The sequence below is a fragment of the Gorilla gorilla genome, chromosome 4 (assembly GCF_029281585.2).
Source record: "Gorilla gorilla gorilla isolate KB3781 chromosome 4, NHGRI_mGorGor1-v2.1_pri, whole genome shotgun sequence".
Lineage (NCBI taxonomy): Eukaryota > Metazoa > Chordata > Mammalia > Primates > Hominidae > Gorilla > Gorilla gorilla.
In genome coordinates this window covers 55,525,092-55,546,773 of record NC_073228.2, presented here as the reverse complement: position 1 = coordinate 55,546,773, position 21,682 = coordinate 55,525,092, and the positions used below count along the sequence as shown (strand labels likewise).

Genomic DNA, 21,682 nt, shown 5'->3' with positions numbered 1-21,682 from the left:
CAAGCATGTGTAATACTAGGAACCTGCATATATTACAAGTAGGAGTGTAATGAGGACAATCCCTTAGAAAACAGTTTGGCATTAATTGGTAAAGTTGTACATACCCTGCATACCCTATAACCAGCTTCTACTTCTGGATTTGTACCCTGGAGAAACTTTCAAAACTGCCCCAGAAACATTGCTCATTATGGCTACAAACTGGAAACAACACAAATGTCTCTCAACAGCAGAATGAATATATAAATTGTGATACATTCATACAATGAAATATTATAAAGCAATGAGAATGAACAGATGATTGCTACATGAAGTAATATGGATGGATTTTACCAACATAATGTTGAGCAAAAAATGTATGTTTCCTGCTACAAAAACAGGCAAAACAGGCAAAACAGGCAAAACAGTGGCTCATGCCTATAATTCTAGCACTTTGAGAGGCTAAAGCAGGAGGATCACTTGAGGCCAGGAGTTCGCGACCAGCCTGGGCAGCATAGGGAGACCCTATCTCACAAAAATTATAAACAATTTAGCTGGGCAAGTGATACACGCCTGTAGTCCCAGCTACTTGGGAGGCTGAGGTGGGAGGATTGCTTGAGCCCAGGAGTTGGAGGCTTCAGTGAGTCTTGATCACACAATTCCACTCCAGCCTGGGTGATATAGCAAGACCCTGTCAAAATAAAACAACAACAAAAAAATGGGCAAAACAAGCCAGGTGCATGCCCCTGTAGTCTCAGCTAGTCAGGAAGCTGAGATGGTAGGATCACTTGAGCCTAGGAGTTCAAATCTGGCCTGGGCAACACACAGAGAGAGAGAGAGAGACCCCATTTCTAGAAAAAAAAAAAAATAGGCAAAACTCATTTGTGATGGCAAGAATCTGGATAATACATTCTTTTTTTTTTTTTTTTTTGAGACGGAGTCTTGCTCTGTAACTGCAGGCTGGAGGGCAGTGGTGCAATCTTGGCTCACTGCAACCTCCGCCTCCCAGGTTCAAGCAATTCTCCTGCCTCAGCTTCCCGAGTAGCTGAGATTACAGGTGCGTACCACCACACCCATCTAATTTTTGTATTTTTAGTAGAGACGAGGTTTCACCATGTTGGCCGGGCTGGTCTCCAACTCCTGACCTCAGGTGATCTGCCCGCCTTGGCCTCCCAAAGTGCTGGGATTACAGGCGTGAGCCACTGCGCCTGGCCCCTCCTTTTTTTTTTTTTTTTTTTTTGAGACATAGTCTCACTCTGTCACCAAGGCTGGAGTGCAGTGGCCCAATCTCGGCTCTGCAACCTCTGCCTCCTGGGTTCAAGCGATTCTCCTGCCTCAGACTCCTGAGTAGCTGGACTACAGGCATGAGCCACCATGCCCATCTAATTTTTGTATATTTAGTAGAGACGGGGTTTCACCATGTTGGCCAGGCTGATCTTGAACTCCTGAGCTCAGGTGATCCACCTGCCTCAGCTTCCCAAAGTGCTGGGAATACAGGTGTGAGCCACAGTGTCCAGCTGATAATATTTACTTTTGATGGTGAGTAGTGACTGGGAGAACACATAAAAGAAATTTCCAGCCCAGACGCGGTGGCTCACGCCTGTAATCCTGGCACTTTGGGAGGCCGAGGCAGGCTGATTGCCTGAGCTCAGTAGTTCAAGACCAGCCTGGGCAACACGGTGAAAACTAGTCTCTACTAAAAAAAAAAAAAAAAAAAAAAAATTAGCCAGGCATGGTGGTGTGTGCCTGTAGTCTCAACTACTTGGGAGGCTGAGGCAGAAGAATTGCTTGAACCTGGGAGGTGGACATTGCAGTGAGCTGAGATTGTGCCACTGCACTCCAGCCTGGGTGACAGAGCCAGACTCTGTCTCCAAAAATAATATAAATAAATAAATAAATAAATAAATAAATAAATAAATAAAAATTGGGCCGGGTACGGTGACTCATCCCTGTAATCCCTGCACTTTGGGAGGCTGAGGTGGGCGGATCACCCTGAGGTCAGGAGTTCGAGACCAGGCCGGCCAACATGGCGAAACCCCGTCTCTACTAAAAATACAAAAATTAGCCGGACTTGGTGGCGCATGCCTGTAATCCCAGCTGCTTGGGAGGCTGAGGCAGGAGAATCGCCTGAACCTGGGAGGCAGAGGTTGTAGTGAACTGAGATTATGCCACCGCACTCCAGCTTGGGCAACAGAGCAAGACTCCATCTCAAAAAAAAAAAAAAATACATAGAGTTTGATTCCATTTATATAACATTCAAAAGTAAACAAAATATTTTTAGTGATACATATATAGAGAGTTCAATTTTTTTGTTTGTTTGTTTTTGAGATGGAATTTCACTCTTGTTGCCCAGGCTGGAGTGCAATGTCACGATCTCGGCTCACTGCAACCTCCACCTCCCGCGTTCAAGTGATTCTCCTGCCTCAGCCCCCCGAGTAGCTGGGATTACAGGCATCTGCCACCATGCCTGGCTAATTTTGTATTTTTAGTAGAGACAGGGTTTCTCCATGTTGGTCAGGCTTGTCTTGAACTCCTGACCTCAGGTGATCCACCTGACTCAGACTCCCAAAGTGCTGGGATACAGGCATGAGCCACCACGCCCGGCTGATAGTTCAATGATTTTACAAAACATGGAAAAATAAAGATTGGGAGGAGGAAAGAGACCGGAGGACCAGAGGCACAGACATGTAAAGAGCATCCATGATGCTGGCAATGTTCAATTTCTTAATTTGGGTGATGGTAACATATGTTCACCTTTTCAGTATTATTATTATTATTGAAAATATACTTATGTTCTATATACTCTCCTGTATATATGGTATATTCCACAATTAAAAAACAGCCGCGGCCAGGCCGAGTAGCTCACGCCTGTAATCCCAGCACTTTGGGAGGCTGAGGCGGGTGGATCACTTGAGGTCAGGAGTTTGAGACCAGCCTGACCAACATGGTGAAACCCCGTCTCTACTAAAAATACGAAAATTAGCCAGGCGTGGTGATGGGCGCTTGTAATCCCAGCTATTCAGGAGGCTGAGGCAGGAGAATGGCTTGAACCTGGGAGGCGGAGGTTGCAGTGAGCTGAGATCACGCCACCGTACTCCAGCCTGGGGGACACAGCAAGACTACGTCTCAAAAAAAAATAAAGAAAAAGAAATAAAGAAATAAAATGGCCATGCTGGTGGCTGATCCCTATGATCCCAGCACTTGGAGAGGCTGGGGTGGGAGGGCTGCTTGAGCCAGGAGTTCAAGATCAGCTTCGGCAACATACTGAGACCCTGCCTCCATTATTAAATTTTTTTAATTTAAAAACAAACCAAAACAAATGAACAAAATGGCATGCAGCCTTTAAAAAGCAGTAGCATAAGCCAGACGCAGTAGTTCACGCCTGTAATCCCAGCACTTTGGGAGGCCAAGGCAGGTGGATCACGAGGTCAGGAGATTGAGACCATCCTGGCTAACATGGTGAAACCCCATCTCTACTAAAAATACAAAAAATTAGCCAAGCGTGGTGGCGGGCACCTGTAGTCCCAGCTACTTGGGAGGCTGAGGCAGGAGAATGGTGTGAACCCAGGAGGCGGAGCTTGCAGCGAGCCAAGATTGCACCACTGCACTCCAGCCTGGGCGACAGAGCGAGACTCTGTCTCAAAAAAAAAAAAAAAAAGAGTAGCATAGTGTGCAGGTACAATAATTTTAAAGCTAGAAGAGGCCTTGTAAGCCATTTTGTCTAACCACCTCATTGCAGAAACCGAAATAGAGGCCAAGAGAAGACAAGTGACCTGTTCAAATTGATTTAGTCAATTAAAGAGCCTAGGGTAGGTCTCCTGGCTTCCTGTCAAGTGCTCCTTCTGCAGACCCATCCTGATTCATCCATTTGGTCCTAGTTCCTACTCTCTTCCAACGTCATATCTCTGAACTGCATATGTCATAAAACTCATAACTTTTTTCCTCCTAAATTTGATGTTTTTGTTGTGGGAAAAGGAGATCAGAAGAGATATACTCTGCTCCACTGATATTCCAAATGCTTAGAAAGTCAGTCAAAATATCTAGGAGTAGAGAAATAGTCTATTAGAAATAATAGAAACATGGATCTATTTGTCTACACTTGGATTTTTTTTTTTTGGTGGGGGAGGATGGAGTCTCACACTGTCACCCAGGCTGGAGTGCAGTGCTGCAATCTCGGCTCACTGCAACCTCCGCCTCCCAGGTTCAAGTGATTCTCTTGCCTCAGCCTCCCAAGTAGCTGGGACTATAGGCATGTGCCACGACGCCCAGATAATTTTTGTATTTTTGGTGGAGATGGGGTTTCACCATGTTGGCCAGGCTGGTCTTGAACTCCTGACCTCGTGATCCACCTGACTCAGCCTCCCAAAGTGCTGGGATTATGGGCGTGAGCCACAGTGCCCGGCCTACTCCTGGATATTTTGACTGCAGCTCTTCCACCGCTCTGTCCCCGACAGTATGGCCTACTCCAATATGCAGGCTGACTTTTTTTTTTTAATGGAGTCTTGCTCTGTCGCTTAGGATGGAGAGCAGTGGTGTGCTGTTGGCTCACCACAACCTCTGCTTCCTGAGTTCAAATGATTCTCCTGTCTCAGCCTCCCAAGTAGCTGGGATTAGAGATGTGCGCTACCACTCCTGGCTAATTTTGTATTTTTAGTAGAGACAGGGTTTCACCATGTTAGTCAAGCTGGTCTTGAACTCCTGACCTCAAGTGTCCACCCGCCTTGGCCTCCCAACGTGCTGGGATTACAGGTGTGAACTACCGTGCCTGGCCCAGGCTGACTTTAGAGTCTTTAAGTTACAAAAGAAAAGGGTAGGGTCTGCGAGGTGATCAAAGAAAACTTAGACTTCATCTTTGGCCAAGCACAAGGTCTCTTTTGGGAAAACTGAGCTCTTTTGCCACCTTGTGACACTGGCTGAGAACAGCAAGCCCTCAGATCAATTCCTACTCCTGCTCCAAGGTGGCAGCATTGTACCGTGGCATCTAGGAACTAATGTACAGAGAGTTTCAAATAGAGCAACAGGAGGGAAGGTGATAATACCTCAGGGGAGCAGAGAATCATGTCATCATGTTAAGGAAATAGTAAGCAAAAATCACAAAACCCAAGGAAGGCAATGGAGCCCCTCTGCCCTAACCACCTCCTCTGCTAAGAGAAGCAGGCAGCCAGAGGCAAGAGGGTGGGGAGGATGAATAAAGATTTGCTTGGACCAATAAAGATGTGAGGCATTTATGTTCCCTCTAGTCAGTGGCCTCATTTCTCTGCTTTCTTTCTCACAGCAAAATTTTTTAAAAAGTTTTCTAGTCTGGGTGCAGTGGCTCACACCTGTAACCCCAGCAATTTGGGAGGCCAAGGTGGGCAGATTGCTGGAGCTCAGGAGTTTGAGACCAACCTGGGCAACACAGTGAGACTGTGTCTCTACAAAACATAACCCATCTCCAAAATAAAACAAGACCAAAGAAGCTGTAGAGTTTGATAAAGATGGAGTAGATCTTTATTCTCTTTTTTTTCTTTTCTTTTTTTTTTTTTTGAGACGGAGTTTCACTCTTGTTGCCCAGGCTGGAGTGCAATGGTGCAATCTCGGCTCACTGCAACCTCCACCTCCCAGGTTCAAGCGATTCTCCTACCTCAGCCTCCTGAGTAGCTGGGATTACAAACATGCGCCACCATGCTCAGCTAATTTTTGTACTTTCAGTAGAGATGGAATTTCTCCATGTTGGTCAGGCTGGTCTCGAACTCCCGACCTCAGGTCATCCACCCGCCTCAGCCTCCCAAAGTGCTGGGATTACAGGCGTGAGCCACCGCGCCCGGCCCTTCATTCTCTTTTATGCTCCATCTATCTATGCCATGACAAAGTCTACAGATTATTACACTAGACACTAAAAAATACAAATTTGGAAAAATCTTCAACAACAGTTATCTGTCTAGGAAAACCTTCCCAAGCCACAGACAGTACCACTCACCTGCCGTATTTAGCTCTTCCTCACAACCTCTCAGCCCAATGGTCATCAGAATGTTGTCCACCAATACTCACTTCACTATTCAGGAGTGTGAAGATGTGCAAAACTCAATAGGTATGTCTGTGCTAATGTGAGTTTATGTATATAACTGTGGATTAATTCTAGAGATCATATGGTTCAGGGCCGGCTGGGGTGGCTCATGGCTGTAATCCCAGCACTTTGGGAGGCCGATGGGGGCAGATCACTTGAGGTCAGGAGTTCGAGACCAGCCTGGCCAACATGGTGAAACCTGTCTCTACTAAAAATATAAAAATTAGCCGGCAGGGTGGCACACACATTTAATCCCAGCTATTCAGGAGACTGAGGCAGGAGAATCACTTGAACCCAGGAGATGAAGGTTGCAGTGAGCCAAGATTATGCCACTGCACTCCAGCCTGGGCAACAGAACGAGACTCCATTTCACAAAAAAAAAGGCCAGGCACGGTGGCTCATGCCTGTAATCCCAGCACTTCGGGAGGCCGAGGCGGGTGGATCACGAGATCAGGAGATTAAGACCATCCTGTCTAACACGGTGAAACCCTGTCTCTACTAAAAATACAAAAACATTAGCCAGGCATGGTAGTGGGCGCCTGTAGTCCCACCTACTCAGGAGGCTGAGGCAGGAGAATGGTGTGAACCTGGGAGACAGAGCTTGCAGTGAGCCGAGATCATGTCACTGCACTCCAGCCTGGGCGACCGAGCAAGACTCTGCCTCAAAAAACAAAAAAAGAGATCATATGGTTCAGGACTCTCAATTTATAGAAGAGAACATTTAGATCTCAAGAAGTCAAGTAATTTTCTCAAGGTGATAGCTCATAACAGGGCCTGTACTAGAACTCAATTGTACTGACTCCTAGTCCTAGTTTCCTGCTCTATTTCTATAATTCCTGCTCTAGAAATTATATTCCTTACTAGAAATCTCCACATCTTTTCATGAAAGTATATAAATCTCTGTGCCTGTGTCAGTGAGCATGCATGTAAATGTCTACGTGTCTATCTGCAAGTATTTGTAAAGCATATCAATGGGCGTTTATGGCCTTCCTGCTCGAGAAACCTCTAGGTAATCTAGTTCTCTATGTCGGCACCGGCAGCGAAGTCAGAAGAACTCTGAGTGAATTATTAATAAGCAGAATTAGCCCTTTCTCCAATTAGATCTATTCCTGGGTCTTCAGGAAATGGGGCAAAATAATCAGGGTGGAATCAGAGTCTCTCAGGATCAAACTTGGTTCCAGCTGCGTGTGGTGAAAGCAACTAGAGGCAGAGCTATCAAGGGCTGTGTCCGATGAGCAGTGGTCTGTCTGCAATGAGCATGTGCTCAAGCTAACATGGATACCATCTTGGTCTTCAGCCTAATCATTGCATCCTATGATGCCAACAAGAAAGGTATGTAATTCTCTAGCCTAATCTCCTGGAAAATACAGAGAGAGGCCTAGAAAGAGTTTCGGGGTCTCTTCCACCAGATAGAGATGTAGCTGATATCCAGCAAGCAATACTTTCCAGAGTTAATCCCATGTATCCACTCACCTCTAAGAAGGACTGCAACTTATTCATTCCAGAGAGATAGCTGTCTGTTTCATGATGAGAGGTCTTCAGAGAATGTGATGCATTCTTATGTCTTATTCATGTAATTAACATTAAAAGTCCTTTCACTGTTGGATGGCTTTCTTTAGAGTTTCAGTATTGTCATCACCTAAGATTCCCAAATTCATACTGTTCATAAGATGTTGCCTTTTTTAAGTTGGTACATGTAAATAGCTAGATGGTGATATTCTTGGGTGGGGAGAGCTGAGGGAAAGGGTGATATTGGGTGGAATGGCATCATTTGCTGCTCTTTGGTAACTGCTTATTTAAAATATGAGTTTTCAAAGTTTCATAAACATTTCATCTCTAAAATTAGCTAATCAAGGCTGGGCACGGTGGCTCATGACTGTAATCCCAGCACTTTGGGAGACCAAAATTGGTGGATCACCTGAGGTCAGGAGTTCGAGACCAGCCTGGCCAACATGGCGAAACCCCATCTCTACTAAAAGTGCAAAAATTAGCCAGGCATGGTGGCATGCACCTGTAATCTCAGCTACTCGGGTGGCTGAGGCATAAGAATCACTTAAACCTGGGAGGTGAGGTTGCAATGAGCTGAGATCGTACCACTGAACTCCAGCCTAGGTAACAGAATGAGACTCTGTCTCAAAAAATAAAAAATTAAAATAAAAAAATAAAATTAGCTAATCAGAATTAAGACCAAATGGCACAAAGTGCAGCAGTAACGAATTTGACAAATTATAAAAATGTCACAACCCTTTGAATTATGTGCCAAAAAGCATAAATAACTAAGACCTATGGTTCTGTGGAAATCTATAGAGATACCAAGGTCAGACAATATAAATCTCCAAAAGCTTTATTTAATACAAGAAAGAAGATAGAATAGGAGGGAGAAGAGAAAATAAGCAGTATTTAAGGAAATGGGTTGGTTAGTCTTTCATTAACTTAGTAAATTTTCTTAACTCTATTTCACCTTTCTTTGTCCTAAGGGTAATGGATTGGTACTCAGTATTCTTTATACTAGGTCAACTACTACTTTGTATGTATTTGGCTGGGTGTTCTTTTTTGAGGGCTGGGCGTGGTGGCTCACACCTGTAATCCTAGCACTTTGGGAGGCCAAGGCAGGTGGATCACCTGAAGTAAGGAGTTTGAGACCAGCATAGCCAAAATGGCAAAACCCCATCTCTGCTAAAAATACAAAAATTAGCTGGGCATGGTGGTGCATGCCCGTAATCCCAGCTACTCGGGAGGCTGAGGCAGAAGAATCCCTTGAACCCAGGAGGCGAATGTTGCAATGAGCAGAGATCATGTCACTGCACTCCATCCTGGGCGACAGAGTGAGACTCCGTCTCAATAAATAAACAAACAAACAAACAAACAAACAAATAAATAAATAAATAAATAAAAGTAAAGTCTTTTTAGGGAGTGTTTGATCTCCCAAGTTGCAAGTTTTATGAGCAGGAACTGCATTCTTTCATATCTTCTCCATTGCCCAGAATTCTAAAAAGTAAGTACCAGTAAATTCTGATTCTCCCCAAACCTTCCCCGGTTCCCCTCCTCCCCCTCTGCTCACCCCCAGACCTCAGAGATAGCAGTTGCCGACTGGAACAGCTGCCTGGGATCTTCCCAAAGGACGTGAGAAGCATCAGAGAATTGCAAATGCAAGGTAGGGAATGGGTCCTTTCTGGAAAATGATATTGCCATTCCAAAAAATTTTTACCTTTAAAAGATATCTCATCTTCCCACTTCCTAGCCCATATCTCAAATATCCTATTTTAAGGATATGTATCCTCCCAGGAGGCTTTCTGGAAACCAATCTTTAAATTAACTGTCATTACCTAAGGCATGCTTATATTACTCAAATGGATGGAGATGAAAAAAGAGAAGGAGGCAGAACCTACCCCTCTCTGCATTAAAGAAAATCTATGAGCATTTCTCTGTGCTAAATTTACTGCTGTCACCAACCTTCATGGGAACCATGGCAGAAGAAAGGCAGGACTTGTATATTAGTACTATGAACACAAACTGAAGAAGTTAACTGAAAGGAGAGAAAGTACATCAGTGGAGTTTAGCAGGGGTCATGAATGGAAATGGGTTAGCTTGGCACTGTTCAGATTAAAAACCAGCTTTGGCCAGGCATGGTGGCTCACGCCTGTAATCCCAGCACTTTGGGAGGCCAAGGCAGGTGGATCACTTGAGCTTACGAGTTTGAGACTAGCCTGACCAACATAGTGAAACCCCATCTCTACTAAAGATACAAAAATTAGCTGGATGTGGTGGTGCACGCCTGTAACCCCAGCTACCTGGGAGGCTGAGGCAGGAGAATCACTTGAACCGGGGAGGCGGAGGTTGCAGTGAGCTGAGATTGCACCATTGCACTCCAGCCTGAGCAACAAGAGCAAAACTCTGGGTAACGAGAGCAAAACTCAGAGATCATGCCATTGCACTCTAGCCTGGACCACAAGAGCAAAAGCTTCAAGGTTGGGTGCGGTGGCTCATGTCTGTAATCCCAGCACTTTGGGAGGCCAAGGTGGGAGGATTGCTTGAGTCCAGGAGTTCGAGACCAGCTTGGGCAACATAGCAAGACCCTGTCTTTTAAAAAATTAAAAAATTAGCCGAGCATAGTGGCATACACCTGTAGTCCCATAGTCACAGCTACTCAGGAGGCTGAGGTGGGAGGATTGCTTGGAGATTGAGGGAGTTTGAGGCTGGAGTGAGCCATGATTGCAACACTGCACTCCAGCTTGGGTGACAGAGCAAGGCACTGTCTCAAAAAAACCAACCAAACAAAAACAAAACCAGCTCCATTTTTCTATCTGGTTCTTCTCCTTCCAGAAGCTCACACAGAAACCAAAAGGACAACATTCATTCAAAACCGGACTATAGCTACCCTGCAGTGCCTTGGCTCTGACAGCAAAGTAAAAGTCAACCTTGTATATTTGGAGAGAAGGCCAAAGGTCAAGCATATTTTGAAGAACCTGAGAATCATTGCTGCTCCCCGCAGAAACAGCTCTGCCTCCTCAAGCTGTCACCTAATCCCCACATCCAAGTTTCAGACTGGATCTCTTCTAAAAGGCAAAGGTGAGATTGGAAAAGAGGAAGGGGGCAGGCACTAACTTTTAGTTGACATCCTTGAAGGCAGCCAGAACTCAGTAGCAGGAAAAGCTACAAGAAAATGAATTATCCACTTTTTGATGGGGTTGTTTGTTTTTTTTCTTGTAAATTTGTTTGAGTTCATTGTAGATTCTGGATATTAGCCCTTTGTCAGATGAGTAGGTTGCGAAAATTTTCTCCCATCAAAAAGTGGGCAAAGGACATGAACAGACACTTCTCAAAAGAAGACATTTATGCAGCCAAAAAACACATGAAAAAATGCTCATGATCACTGGCCATCAGAGAAATGCAAATCAAAACCACAATGAGATACTATCTCACACCAGTTAGAATGGCAATCATTAAAAAGTCAGGAAACAACAGGTGCTGGAGAGGATGTGGAGAAATAGGAACACTTTTACACTGTTGGTGGGACTGTAAACTAGTTCAACCATTGTGGAAGTCAGTGTGGTGATTCCTCAGGGATCTAGAACTAGAAATACCATTTGACCCAGCCATCCCATTACTGGGTATATACCCAAAGGACTATAAATCATGCTGCTATAAAGACACATGCACACGTATGTTTATTGCTGCACTATTCACAATAGCAAAGACTTGGAACCAACCCAAATGTCCAACAATGATAGACTGGATTAAGAAAATGTGGCACATATACACCATGGAATACTATGCAGCCATAAAAAATGATGAGTTCATGTCCTTTGTAGGGACATGGATGAAACTGGAAACCATCATTCTCAGTAAACTATCGCAAGAACAAAAAACCAAACACCGCATATTCTCACTCATAGGTGGGAATTGAACAATGAGATCACATGGACACAGGAAGGGGAATATCACACTCTGGGGACTGTTGTGGGGTGGGGGGAGGGGGGAGGGATAGCATTGGGAGATATACCTAAGGCTAGATGACGAGTTAGTGGGTGCAGCACACCAGAATGGCACATGTATACATATGTAACTAACCTGCACAATGTGCACATGTACCCTAAAACTTAAAGTATAATAAAAAAAAAAATTAATAAAAAAAAAAAAAAAGAAAATGTGGCACATATACACCATGGAATACTATGCAGCCATAAAAAACAATGAGTTCATGTCCTTTGTAGGGACATGGCTGAAATTGGAAATCATCATTCTCAGTAAACTATCGCAAGAACAGAAAACCAAACACTGCATATTCTCACTCATAGGTGGGAATTGAACAATGAGATCACATGGACACAGGAAGGGGAACATCAGACTCTGGGGACTGTTGTGGGGTGGGGGGAGGGGGAGGGATAGCATTGGGAGATATACCTAATGCTAGATGACGAGTTAATGGGTGCAGCGCACCAGCATGGCACATGTATACATATGTAACTAACCTGCACAATGTGCGCATGTACCCTAAAACTTAAAGTATAATAATAAAAGAAAAAAAGAAGAAAATGAATTATCCTCCCCTTGGGCAAATCTACGTGCTCTCTGAGAGTTTTATAATCTCTAAGATCCCTTCTAGCCCTGATACTCTGTGATTTTCATATGATCTCCATTTCTGATGGGTCTTCTTTCGACAGTTTTTTAAAATTTCTTTTTTTTTGTTTTTGTTTTTGAGATGGTGTCTTGTTCTGTCACCCAGGTTGGAGTCCAGTGGTGCGATCTTGGCCCACTGCAACCTCTGCCTCCCAGGTTAAAGTGATTCTCCTGCCTCAGCCTCCCAAGTAGCTAGGATTACAGGTGTCTGCCACCATGGCTGGCTAATTTTTGTATTTTTAGTAGAGACGGGATTTCACCATGTTGGCCAGGCAGGTCCTGATCTCTGACCTCAAGTATCTGCCCGCCTTGGCCTCCCAAACTGCTGAGATTACAGGCGTGAGCCACCGTGCCTGGCCAGGTTTTTTTTTTTTCTTTTAATTTCATTTTGCATGCACACAGTAAAATATTCAAACAGTATAGATTTATAGTGAAAAGTAAGTCTCTCTCCTACTCCTGTCTCTCAATTCTCCAGTTCTCTATCCCTGATGGAACCACTATTATCAACTTATTATATTTCCTTCCGGAGATACTCTAAGAATGTATGAATGTGCATATTTTAAAAACATAAATGGTAACATACCATATACATTGTTCTGCCCCTTGCTTTTGCTTGTTTTTGTTTTTTGTTGTTATTGTTATTTTGTTGTTGTTGTTGTTTTCTTTGGAGATGGAGTCTCACTCTGTCACCCAGGCTGGAGTGCAGTGGCACGATCTCGTCTCACTGCAACCTCCTCCTCCCAGGTTCACGTGATTCTCCTGTCTCAGCTTTCCAATTAGCTGGGATTACAGGTGCCCACCACCACACCCAGTGAATTTCTGTATTTTTAGTAGAGACAAGGTTTCACCATGTTGGCCAGGCTAGTGTTGAACTCCTGACTTCAAGTGATTCACCCACCTCAGCCTCCCAAAGTGCAAGGATTACAAGCGTTAGCCACTGTGCCTGGCCAATCCCTTGCTTTTCCATTTAATAATATATCTTATAGGTCGTTCCATTTCAATACGTATATATTTACGCCATACTTTTTTTTTTATATTTGCCTCATTCTTTTTAACAGTTTTACATTATTCCATAGTATGTCTCTTCCATAGTTTTTTTTTTTTTGAGACAGAGTCTCGCTCCATTGCCCAGGCTGGAGTGCAGTGGTGCGATCTCAGCTCACTGCAAGCTCCGCCTCTCGGGTTCACGCCATTCTCCTGCCTCAGCCTCCGGAGTAGCTGGGACTACAGGCACTCGCCACCACACCCAGTTAATTTTTTGTATTTTTGGTAGAGATGGGGTTTCACCATGTTAGCCAGGATGGTCTTGATCTCCTGACCTTGTGATCTGGCCACCTTGGCCTCCCAAAGTGCTGGGATTACAGGCATGAGCCACTGCACCCGGCCGTGTCTCTTCTATATTCTACTAGCCCCCTATTGATATATATTTTGGTCGTTTCCAATCTTTTGCAAATACAAACAATTCCGAAAACAATGACCGTATATATTCTTCTTTTTTCTCTTTTTTCTTTTAATAAATTCTTTTCCCCTCTTTCACTATTACTCAGGATCTATATATATTCTTCTTGTATACCTGCAATTTATCAATAAGATTTATCAATTTATCAATAAGATTCCAAGAAGCAGGATTGTTGGATCAAAGGTTGATAGTTACTGCTAAATTACCCTCACTAGAGGTTGGTTCCATTGTGCATACCCACATTGGGGGAGAATGCCTATTCCCCCACAGCTGCTGGGCAGTGGTTCTTAACCTCAGCCTGAAGTTTCTCTCCTTCTGCCCTCCTTTCCTTTTCTCACCCTTTCTTTTTTTCATATAGTTTTTTTTTTCTTTAGTGTAGCCAGTTCCTCTTTATAAATTGGCAGTCCCCTAGATGCTATTGCTACATTACTGGAAAAATAAAATAAAACTTGCATTTTTAGAGAAATTGGGGATCCACAAGCAGAATAATGGAAAAAACTTTAAACTCTAGACTAAAACTGGGAAATAAGTGGATAGGCTCTCAGGATGTTACAGAAAAACTCTTAAAAACTCAAAAGCGTCAGGTGCGGTGGCTCACGCCTGTAACCCCAGCACTTTGGAAGGCCGAGGCAGGCGGATCATGAGGTCAAGAGATCAGGACCATCCTGGCCAACATGGTGAAACCTCGTCTCTACTAAAAATACAAAAATTAGCTGGGCATGGTGGCGTGTGCCTGTAGTCCTAGCTACTCGGGAGGCTGACACAGAAGAATAGCTTGAACCCAGGATGCAGAGGTTGCAGGGAGCTGAGATCACGCCACTGCACTCCAGCCTGGCGACAGAGCGAGACTCTGTCTCAAAAAACAAAACAAAACAAAACAAAATAAAAAAATTAGCCAGGCATGGAGGCACGCGCTTGTAGTCCCAGCTACTTGGGAGGCTGAGACAGAAGAATGACTTGAACCCGGGAGGCAGAGGTTGCAGTGAGCCACGATCACACCACTGCATTCCAGTCTGGGCAATAGAGCAAGACTCCATCTGAAAAAATAAACAAACTCAAAAGACTCTGGCAGGGTTTTGAACTTTAAATATTCATGCAAATTAATTAAATCCAATTGTTTCCCTCTTAACATGTGACACCTTGCTGTCCATGGCAGCTGTGTTGGGGAAAAGTGAACTTAAGTCATTTTGGAGTTTGGAGCACTCTGGGTGGAGTGAATATAGTGCTAGGCATTGTGAGACTTGGGGCAATTAAGGACATTAGCTCTTAGAAATTGGGACAAGGAAAACTGAGGGGTTAAGGGGGAGGAGAGATGCCAAAGATCAACCTGACCTAATTCAAAAATTTGCACTTGGTTAGCCTCCCAGAGAAAAAGAAACTCTTCCTCTTTCCTTCATAACATAGTAGTTGGTTCCCACATCTAGAATTTAAGCTAATACTCTGTACTATTTGAGCTATGCAAAAAGATTAAATGGATATTTGTAGATTAGTTTGGGGACCTAATCATCACTCATGATACATTTTTATGAAACCATAATGATGAATCCCAAAAAACCTATTTATTTATTTGAGACAGAGTCTCACTTTGTCCCCCAGGATGGGGTACAGTGGTGTGACCTCAGCTCACTGCAACCTCCGCCTCCCAGGTTCAAGCAATTCTCGTGCTTCAGCCTCTCGAGTAGCTGGGATTACAGCACCACCATGCCCAGCTAATTTTTTGTATTTTTAGTAGAGATAGGGTTTTGCCACTTTGGCCAGGCTGGTCTCAAGCTCCTGTCCTCAAGTGAGATCACTTGAGCCCAACTCAGCCTCCCAAAGTGCTAGGATTATAGGCGTGAGCCACCTCACTTGGTCCAAAACAACCAATTTATGTATGAACTTTTGAAACATAATCCCTTCTACAAGTTTGAAACTTCCTATTCTGAATTTAAATCTCCACTCAGTACCAGAAGTGATAAACCTCAAACAGGGTAGAAATAAAAATTAGAGCCGGGCGCGGTGTCTCATGCCTGTAATCCCAGCACTTTGGGAGCCCGAGGCGGGCAGAACATGAGGTCAGGAGTTTGAGACCAGCCTGGACAACATAGTGAAACCCCGTCTCTACTAAAAATACAAAAATTAGCCGGGTGTAGTGGTGTGCGCCTGTTGTCCCAGACAGTCTGCATAGGAGGATGTCCTGGAAATGGTCAGAAGACAGTTCATGAAAATGTCCTCAAGTAAAATAGAAATTTGGAACTGTAAGGGTGAGAATGTTCTGCAATACAAATGCTCATCAGAAGATGTGGGTCAACGTGGAATGTAGAAAAAGGTAAATGGAGACTATTTGTTATTATTTAAGAAATTCGGAAAAGGAAAAGACGGCTGTTATCAATATTTCAAAATTTCCTTCTGGTGGAGACAGATGACTCATTAGGTCATCTTTTTCCCCCTCTTTCAATCATAATATCATTCAGTTTGCAAAGTGTTTACACACATGCTTTCTCATTTTTATTTGTTTCTGATCTTCACAACACCCCTGTGAAATAGGTAGAGCAAGTATTATTTTACTATTACCATCTTACAGATTAAAAAAACAAAACACAGAGAACTTGTGGTGACTTGTCCAAAGTGAGATTTGTTTATTTTTATCTAATCTGACTTATAAACATGTAAGTTATCACTTCAAAGAACTGACTAGCACTATGCTGAAAATGTTCTTGTTTTTTCTTTTGAACTTGTTGACTTTATGTCTGTCTCTGCCAATGTCTGCCAACACTGTCTTCCTGATTAAACTGGAATCGGGGATTACCTCTTCCCCTATGATTTCGTGTACAGTGCCTGGTACTATGGCCACTGGCCTCTGAGGTAAAGAACTATCATTTTCTCATGGACTTAAGACATGGAAGAGTAATTTAGAAAAGTCAAGTAGAATTTATAGACCTTAATTTAATAAGCAATGATATGGGACCACTAAAAATAGAACAGAAACCACACTGTCTGAATTGGATTAGGTCAATTCTGGAGACGAGTGAGGTTATTTCCAGACTCCAGCTAGACTCTATCCATCTCCCATCACTTCCACTGCTGGTGTGAATCACATCATCTCTCATCTGGACTTTTGCAATGGCCTCCTAACAGGTTACCCTCCTTCTACCCTTGCCCACCCCAACCCATTCCCCACACAGTAGCCCAGAGATCCTTTGAAAGCAAGGCCAGGCTGGGCACAGTGGCTCATGTCTGTAACCCCAGCACTTTGGGAGGCCGAGGTGGGCAGATCACTTGAGGTCAGGAGTTTAAGACCAGCCTGGCCAGCATGGCGAAACCCCATCTCTACCAAAAAATACAAAAATTAGCCGGGTGCGATGGCGTGCACCTGTAGTCTCAGCTACTTGGGAGGCTGAGGCACGAGAATCATTTTAACCTGGGAGGCAGAGGTTGCAGTGAGCCGAGATCACACCATTGCACTCCAGCCTGGGTGACAGAAGGGGACCCTGTCTCAAAAAAAAAAAAAAAAAAATTGGCCGGGCGTGGTGGCTCACGCCTGTAATCCCAGCACTTTGGGAGGCCGAGGTGGGCGGATCACGAGGTCAGGAGATCGAGACCACGGTGAAACCCCATCTCTACTAAAAATACAAAAAATTAGCCAGGCGCAGTGGCGGGCGCCTGTAGTCCCAGCTACTCAGGAGGCTGAGGCAGGAGAATGGCGTGAACCCGGGAGGCGGAGCTTGCAGTGAGCCGAGATTGCACCACTGCACTCCAGCCTGGGTGACAGAGCGAGACTCCGTCTCAAAAAAAAAAAAAAAAAAAAAAAAAAATTGCTGAATGAATGAAATCAAGGAGTACATGAAGCTGGGTGGCTTTTCCTTTTTCCAGCTCCTCCTGCTTTCCCCAGTCCCCTCTCAGAGTAGTTGATCTAGATTCTACTAGACACACTTGCAGCAGTCATTAAGGCTAACTGTGATATTTCATGTTCTTCCTTGGACTTTGGAGCCATCTCTTTTTAAAGAAGGAAACTGTCAACAGTTTTTATGGCCTTCATCTTTATTATTATTATGGCCTAAATAATGATAGGCAATGATATCATTGGTATGACTCCTTCACTTTGATCCTATGTTAGTTAAAAGTCCCACGGGCATTTAATCCATATCTCTTATTAGTATCTCTATCCTCATTTACTCTTGGCATTATTTTGTGCTCACACCCTAAACCTATGGACAGACAGGTTAATGGGACCACAAATGGAAGTTTACTATCAGCTGGGTAGGGTTTCATCAGATAAAATCAAAGGCAGGATAAAGTTTTCCCCTAAAGTTTCATCTTTTCTACTTTGTTTTATAGCTTTTTTACCAGGGATCTCACAATGTAAAGTCTATCCAGTGATGGGGGCTTCATCAGAGACTTTTTCCACCACTGCCCATTCTATAACTCCTGGGAATAAAGAAGGAGAGAAAACTACAAGTACCGGTAATTTTTCTAGCTTTGAAATGACAAAGTACAGAATAAGTAGGAGTAAAATGAGAACAGAAAAGAAACATTTTTAGCCCCAACGTTAGTCTGGATCTACTGATATTTTTCTTGAGGTTGAGAAGTTACTGAATGTACATTGAAAAATCATTCAATTTTTTATTTAAAAAAATTAGCTTCTCTAGGCCGGGTGCTGTGGCTCATGTCTGTAATCCTAGCACTTTGGGAGGCCGAGGTGGGCGGATCATCTGTGGTCAGGAGTTCAAGACCAGCCTGACCAGCATGGTGAAACCCCGTCTCTACTAAAAATACAAAAATTAGCTGGACTTGGTGGCAGGTACCTGTAACCCCAGCTACTTGAGAGGCTGAGAAAGAAGAATCGCTTGAACCCAAGAGGTGGAGGCTGCAGTGAGCCGAGATTGTCCCACTGCACTCCAGCAGGGGCGACAGAGTGAGACTTTGTCTCAACAACAACAACAAAATTAGCTTCTCTATAAAGGTCCCAGAAATGTTTGTAATTTGACACCATCAATGATCATTTATCTCCACGCAAATGAGCTCACCCTGTCGCCAGAATTAGGGACAGAAAAAACTGTATTTCTGTAGTAGGTAATTCTAGCCACTGTATGTATAGATGGACAATATTTAAACACTAAGCAATTATAAGAGTGATGACACCAACCAAGTGCTTTTCTTTTTCTTTTTTTTTTTGAGACAGGGTCTTGTGTTGCCCAGACTGGAGTGCAGCAGTGCAAACATGGCTCACTGCAGCCTTGACCTCTGGGGCTCAAGTGATCCCCCCACCTCAGCCTCCTGAGTAGCTGGGACTACAGGTGTGTGCCACCATGTTCAGCTAATTTTTAAATTTTTGTAGAGACAGGGTCTCACCACATTGTCCAAGCTGGTCTCAGACTCCTGGGCTCAAGCGACCCTACCGCCTCAGCCTCTCAAACTGCTGGGATTACAGGCATTGCCCACCACGCCCGTCCCCAAGAGCATATATTTGTTTTGATATGGAGTCTCACTCTGTCACCCAGGCCGGAGTGCAGCGATGTGATCTCAGCTCACCACAACCTCCCCATCCTGGGTTCAAGCAATTCTCCTGCCTCAGCCTCCTGAGTAGCTGAGATTACAGGCATGCACCACCACGCCCGGCTAATTTTTGTATTTTTAGCAGAGACAGGGTTTCACTATGTTTGCCAGGCTGGTCTCGAACTCCTGACTTTGTGATCCGCCTGCCTCAGCCTCCCAAAGTGATGGGATTACAGGTGTGAGCCACTGCGCCGGGCCTCCAACAGCATACTTTCATCTTCACTGTTTTTCTGGTTTTTGTTCTTTAAGATGGAGTGTCACTCTGTCCCCCAGGCTGGAGTGCAGTAGCGCAGTCTCAGCTTACTGCAACCTCTGCCTCCCGGATCCAAGAAATTCTCCTTCCTCAGCCTCCTGAGTAGCTGGGACAACAGGCATGCACCACCATGCCTGGCTAATTTTTGTATTTTTAGTAGAGATGGGTTTCACCATGTTGGCCAGGCTGGTCTCAAACTCCTGACCTCAAGTGATCTACCCACCTCAGCCTCCCAAAGTGCTGGGATTACAGGCATGAGCCACCGCACACAGCCTTCTTCACTGTTTTTTAGCAACAGTCCTCCTTAAATTGGCCAGGACTAAAATTCTGTAAGATTCCAATTTGGGTTACATCCTAGTTTCTACCAGAGGAAAAATGTGATATTAGTAATAATGCACATTAGGTCCAGGTGAGTTGGCTCACACCTGTAATATTCCAGCACTTTGGGAGGCCAAGACTGTAGGATCACTTGAGGCCAGGAGTTCAAGCTCAGCGGGAAATATAATGAGACTCTGTCTGTACAAAAAATTTTTAAAAATTAGCCGGGCATGGTGGCGTTCGCCTGTGGTCTGAGCTACTCAGGAGGCTAAGGTGGGAGGATGGTTTGAGCCTGGGAGATTGAGGCTGAAGTGAGCTGAGATTGTGCCACTGCATGCCAGTCTTGAGTGCCAGAGTGAGAAAAAAATGCATATTAGCCATTTGCCGCCAGATTGAGCTTCTGACCCAGAAGCAGTGCTAATTTTTACATTTCTTCCTCTTATATTCTATGAAAGCCAGGAGAAACATAGGAAAGGCGATTTTCTAATCCCATAAAATGTGTCAGAGCAAAATGGTAGGAACCCTGATAAAGCTGACAGTAAAAGAAGTTTAGAGCTCCATGTGTACCCGAGATTTTTCTTCCTGCGAGCAGTGTAAGAATCAGCCCTATGTGATTATGGAAAATCCCCAATTCCAGGGAAGGTGACTCAGTGGGAAGAGAGTGCAAAAGAAGTTAGAGCAGAGCCCATGATGCTCAGCTCACCCTCACCCCCTCCAGCCCTGAGTTTGAATTGGAAATTCTGCCTCTGCCTCTGGGTTAGTCTGGGCCTCTAATAGTCTTGTGAGCCAGAAAAACTTCAGGTCAAAGGATCAATCTCTTTCCTCTCTCAAATTTTCTTTTCTCCCTCTTCCACTCCCCTCTCTCCTTTAGACACAGATGAGAACCTAGAGAAGAGACAGAAATGGAGTATTGTGGTCAAAATTCTGATTGCTGTCACCCTGTTGCTCAGTGGAGTTGCCATTATAGTATTTGTAATTTTTGAAGTCCCATGTCCTGTAAGTTTGCTGTTGTATTGAATCCTTGAACTTGACCCATAAAGACTTTCTTCTGTTCCAGAGGCAGCTTGGCATAAGGAGAAAAGCATAGACTTTGGAATTTGAGGAGATGTGCCACTCACACTCACTAGCTGAGTGGTGTTGGGAAAGTTGCTTGACTGTTCTAACCTCAGTGGCCTCATGTGTAAAATAAGTCTCATGATATTTGCCTCTCATGGTAGTTATAAAGATTGAGATTCTGTGTGAAAGGCACCTGGCACACAGGTGCTCACTAAATGCAGTTCCTTTCCTCTGCTGTACTTAGACATTTTCTAGGAAGGATAGGTCCAATAGGACTGAATATTTTATTTAGAAGAGATGACTTCCTTTAAGTTGCCCAACAAGAGGTTTGGAAGAAAACCAAATGCTTACCAGCCACTTGATGTTAATACCAGTCATTTTCTCCCTTCAGTGTCAATGCCTAGGAGCCAGGGAGCTGTGCCAATGCCAGTGGTTGTGGAGATGGCAAAAGAAGGGAGGCCAGCCACCTGGGACAGCTGAATCCAAGCCTGACTCTCAGCCCCAGAAGGAAAGTGTTCTCTGTGTGGTTTATGTCATTTGCTTAAAGAAGGTGGGGTAGGGGCCGGGTGTGGTGGCTCACACCTCTATTCCCAGCACTTTGAGAGGCTGAGGCAGGTGGATCACCTGAGGTGATCGAGACCAGCCTGACCAACGTGATGAAACCCTGTCTCTACTAAAAATACAAAAATTAGCCAGGTGGCACATGCCTGTACTCCCAGCTACTCGGAAGGCTGAGGCAGGAGAATCGCTTGAACCTGGGAGGTGGAGGTTGCAGTGAGCCAAGATTGTGCCATTGTACTCCAGCCTGGGCAACAGAGTAAGACTCTGTCTCAAAAAAAAAAAAGAAAAACAGAAAATGGGGTTAATATATAAGTGCTAGGAGATTCGTCCCTAAGAGGACTGTGAAAAAAATTTTTTT

The 21,682-nt window shown here is 44.3% G+C and overlaps 2 protein-coding genes across 5 annotated transcripts in view; one reads left to right on the top strand and one right to left on the bottom strand.

Moving 5' to 3' along the window:
• The window catches only part of ACACA (acetyl-CoA carboxylase alpha), a 324,373-nt gene that overhangs the window by 282,483 nt on the left and 20,208 nt on the right, over positions 1-21,682 (bottom strand). The window lies entirely within an intron of this gene.
• On the top strand, positions 7,246-21,266 carry C4H17orf78 (chromosome 4 C17orf78 homolog). The gene is made up of 4 exons (XM_031011325.3): positions 7,246-7,354; positions 9,090-9,176; positions 10,346-10,591; positions 21,155-21,266. The coding sequence occupies exons 1-4, from the start codon at positions 7,297-7,299 to the stop codon at positions 21,241-21,243; spliced, it is 480 nt and encodes a 159-aa protein (XP_030867185.2). The 5' UTR covers positions 7,246-7,296; the 3' UTR covers positions 21,244-21,266.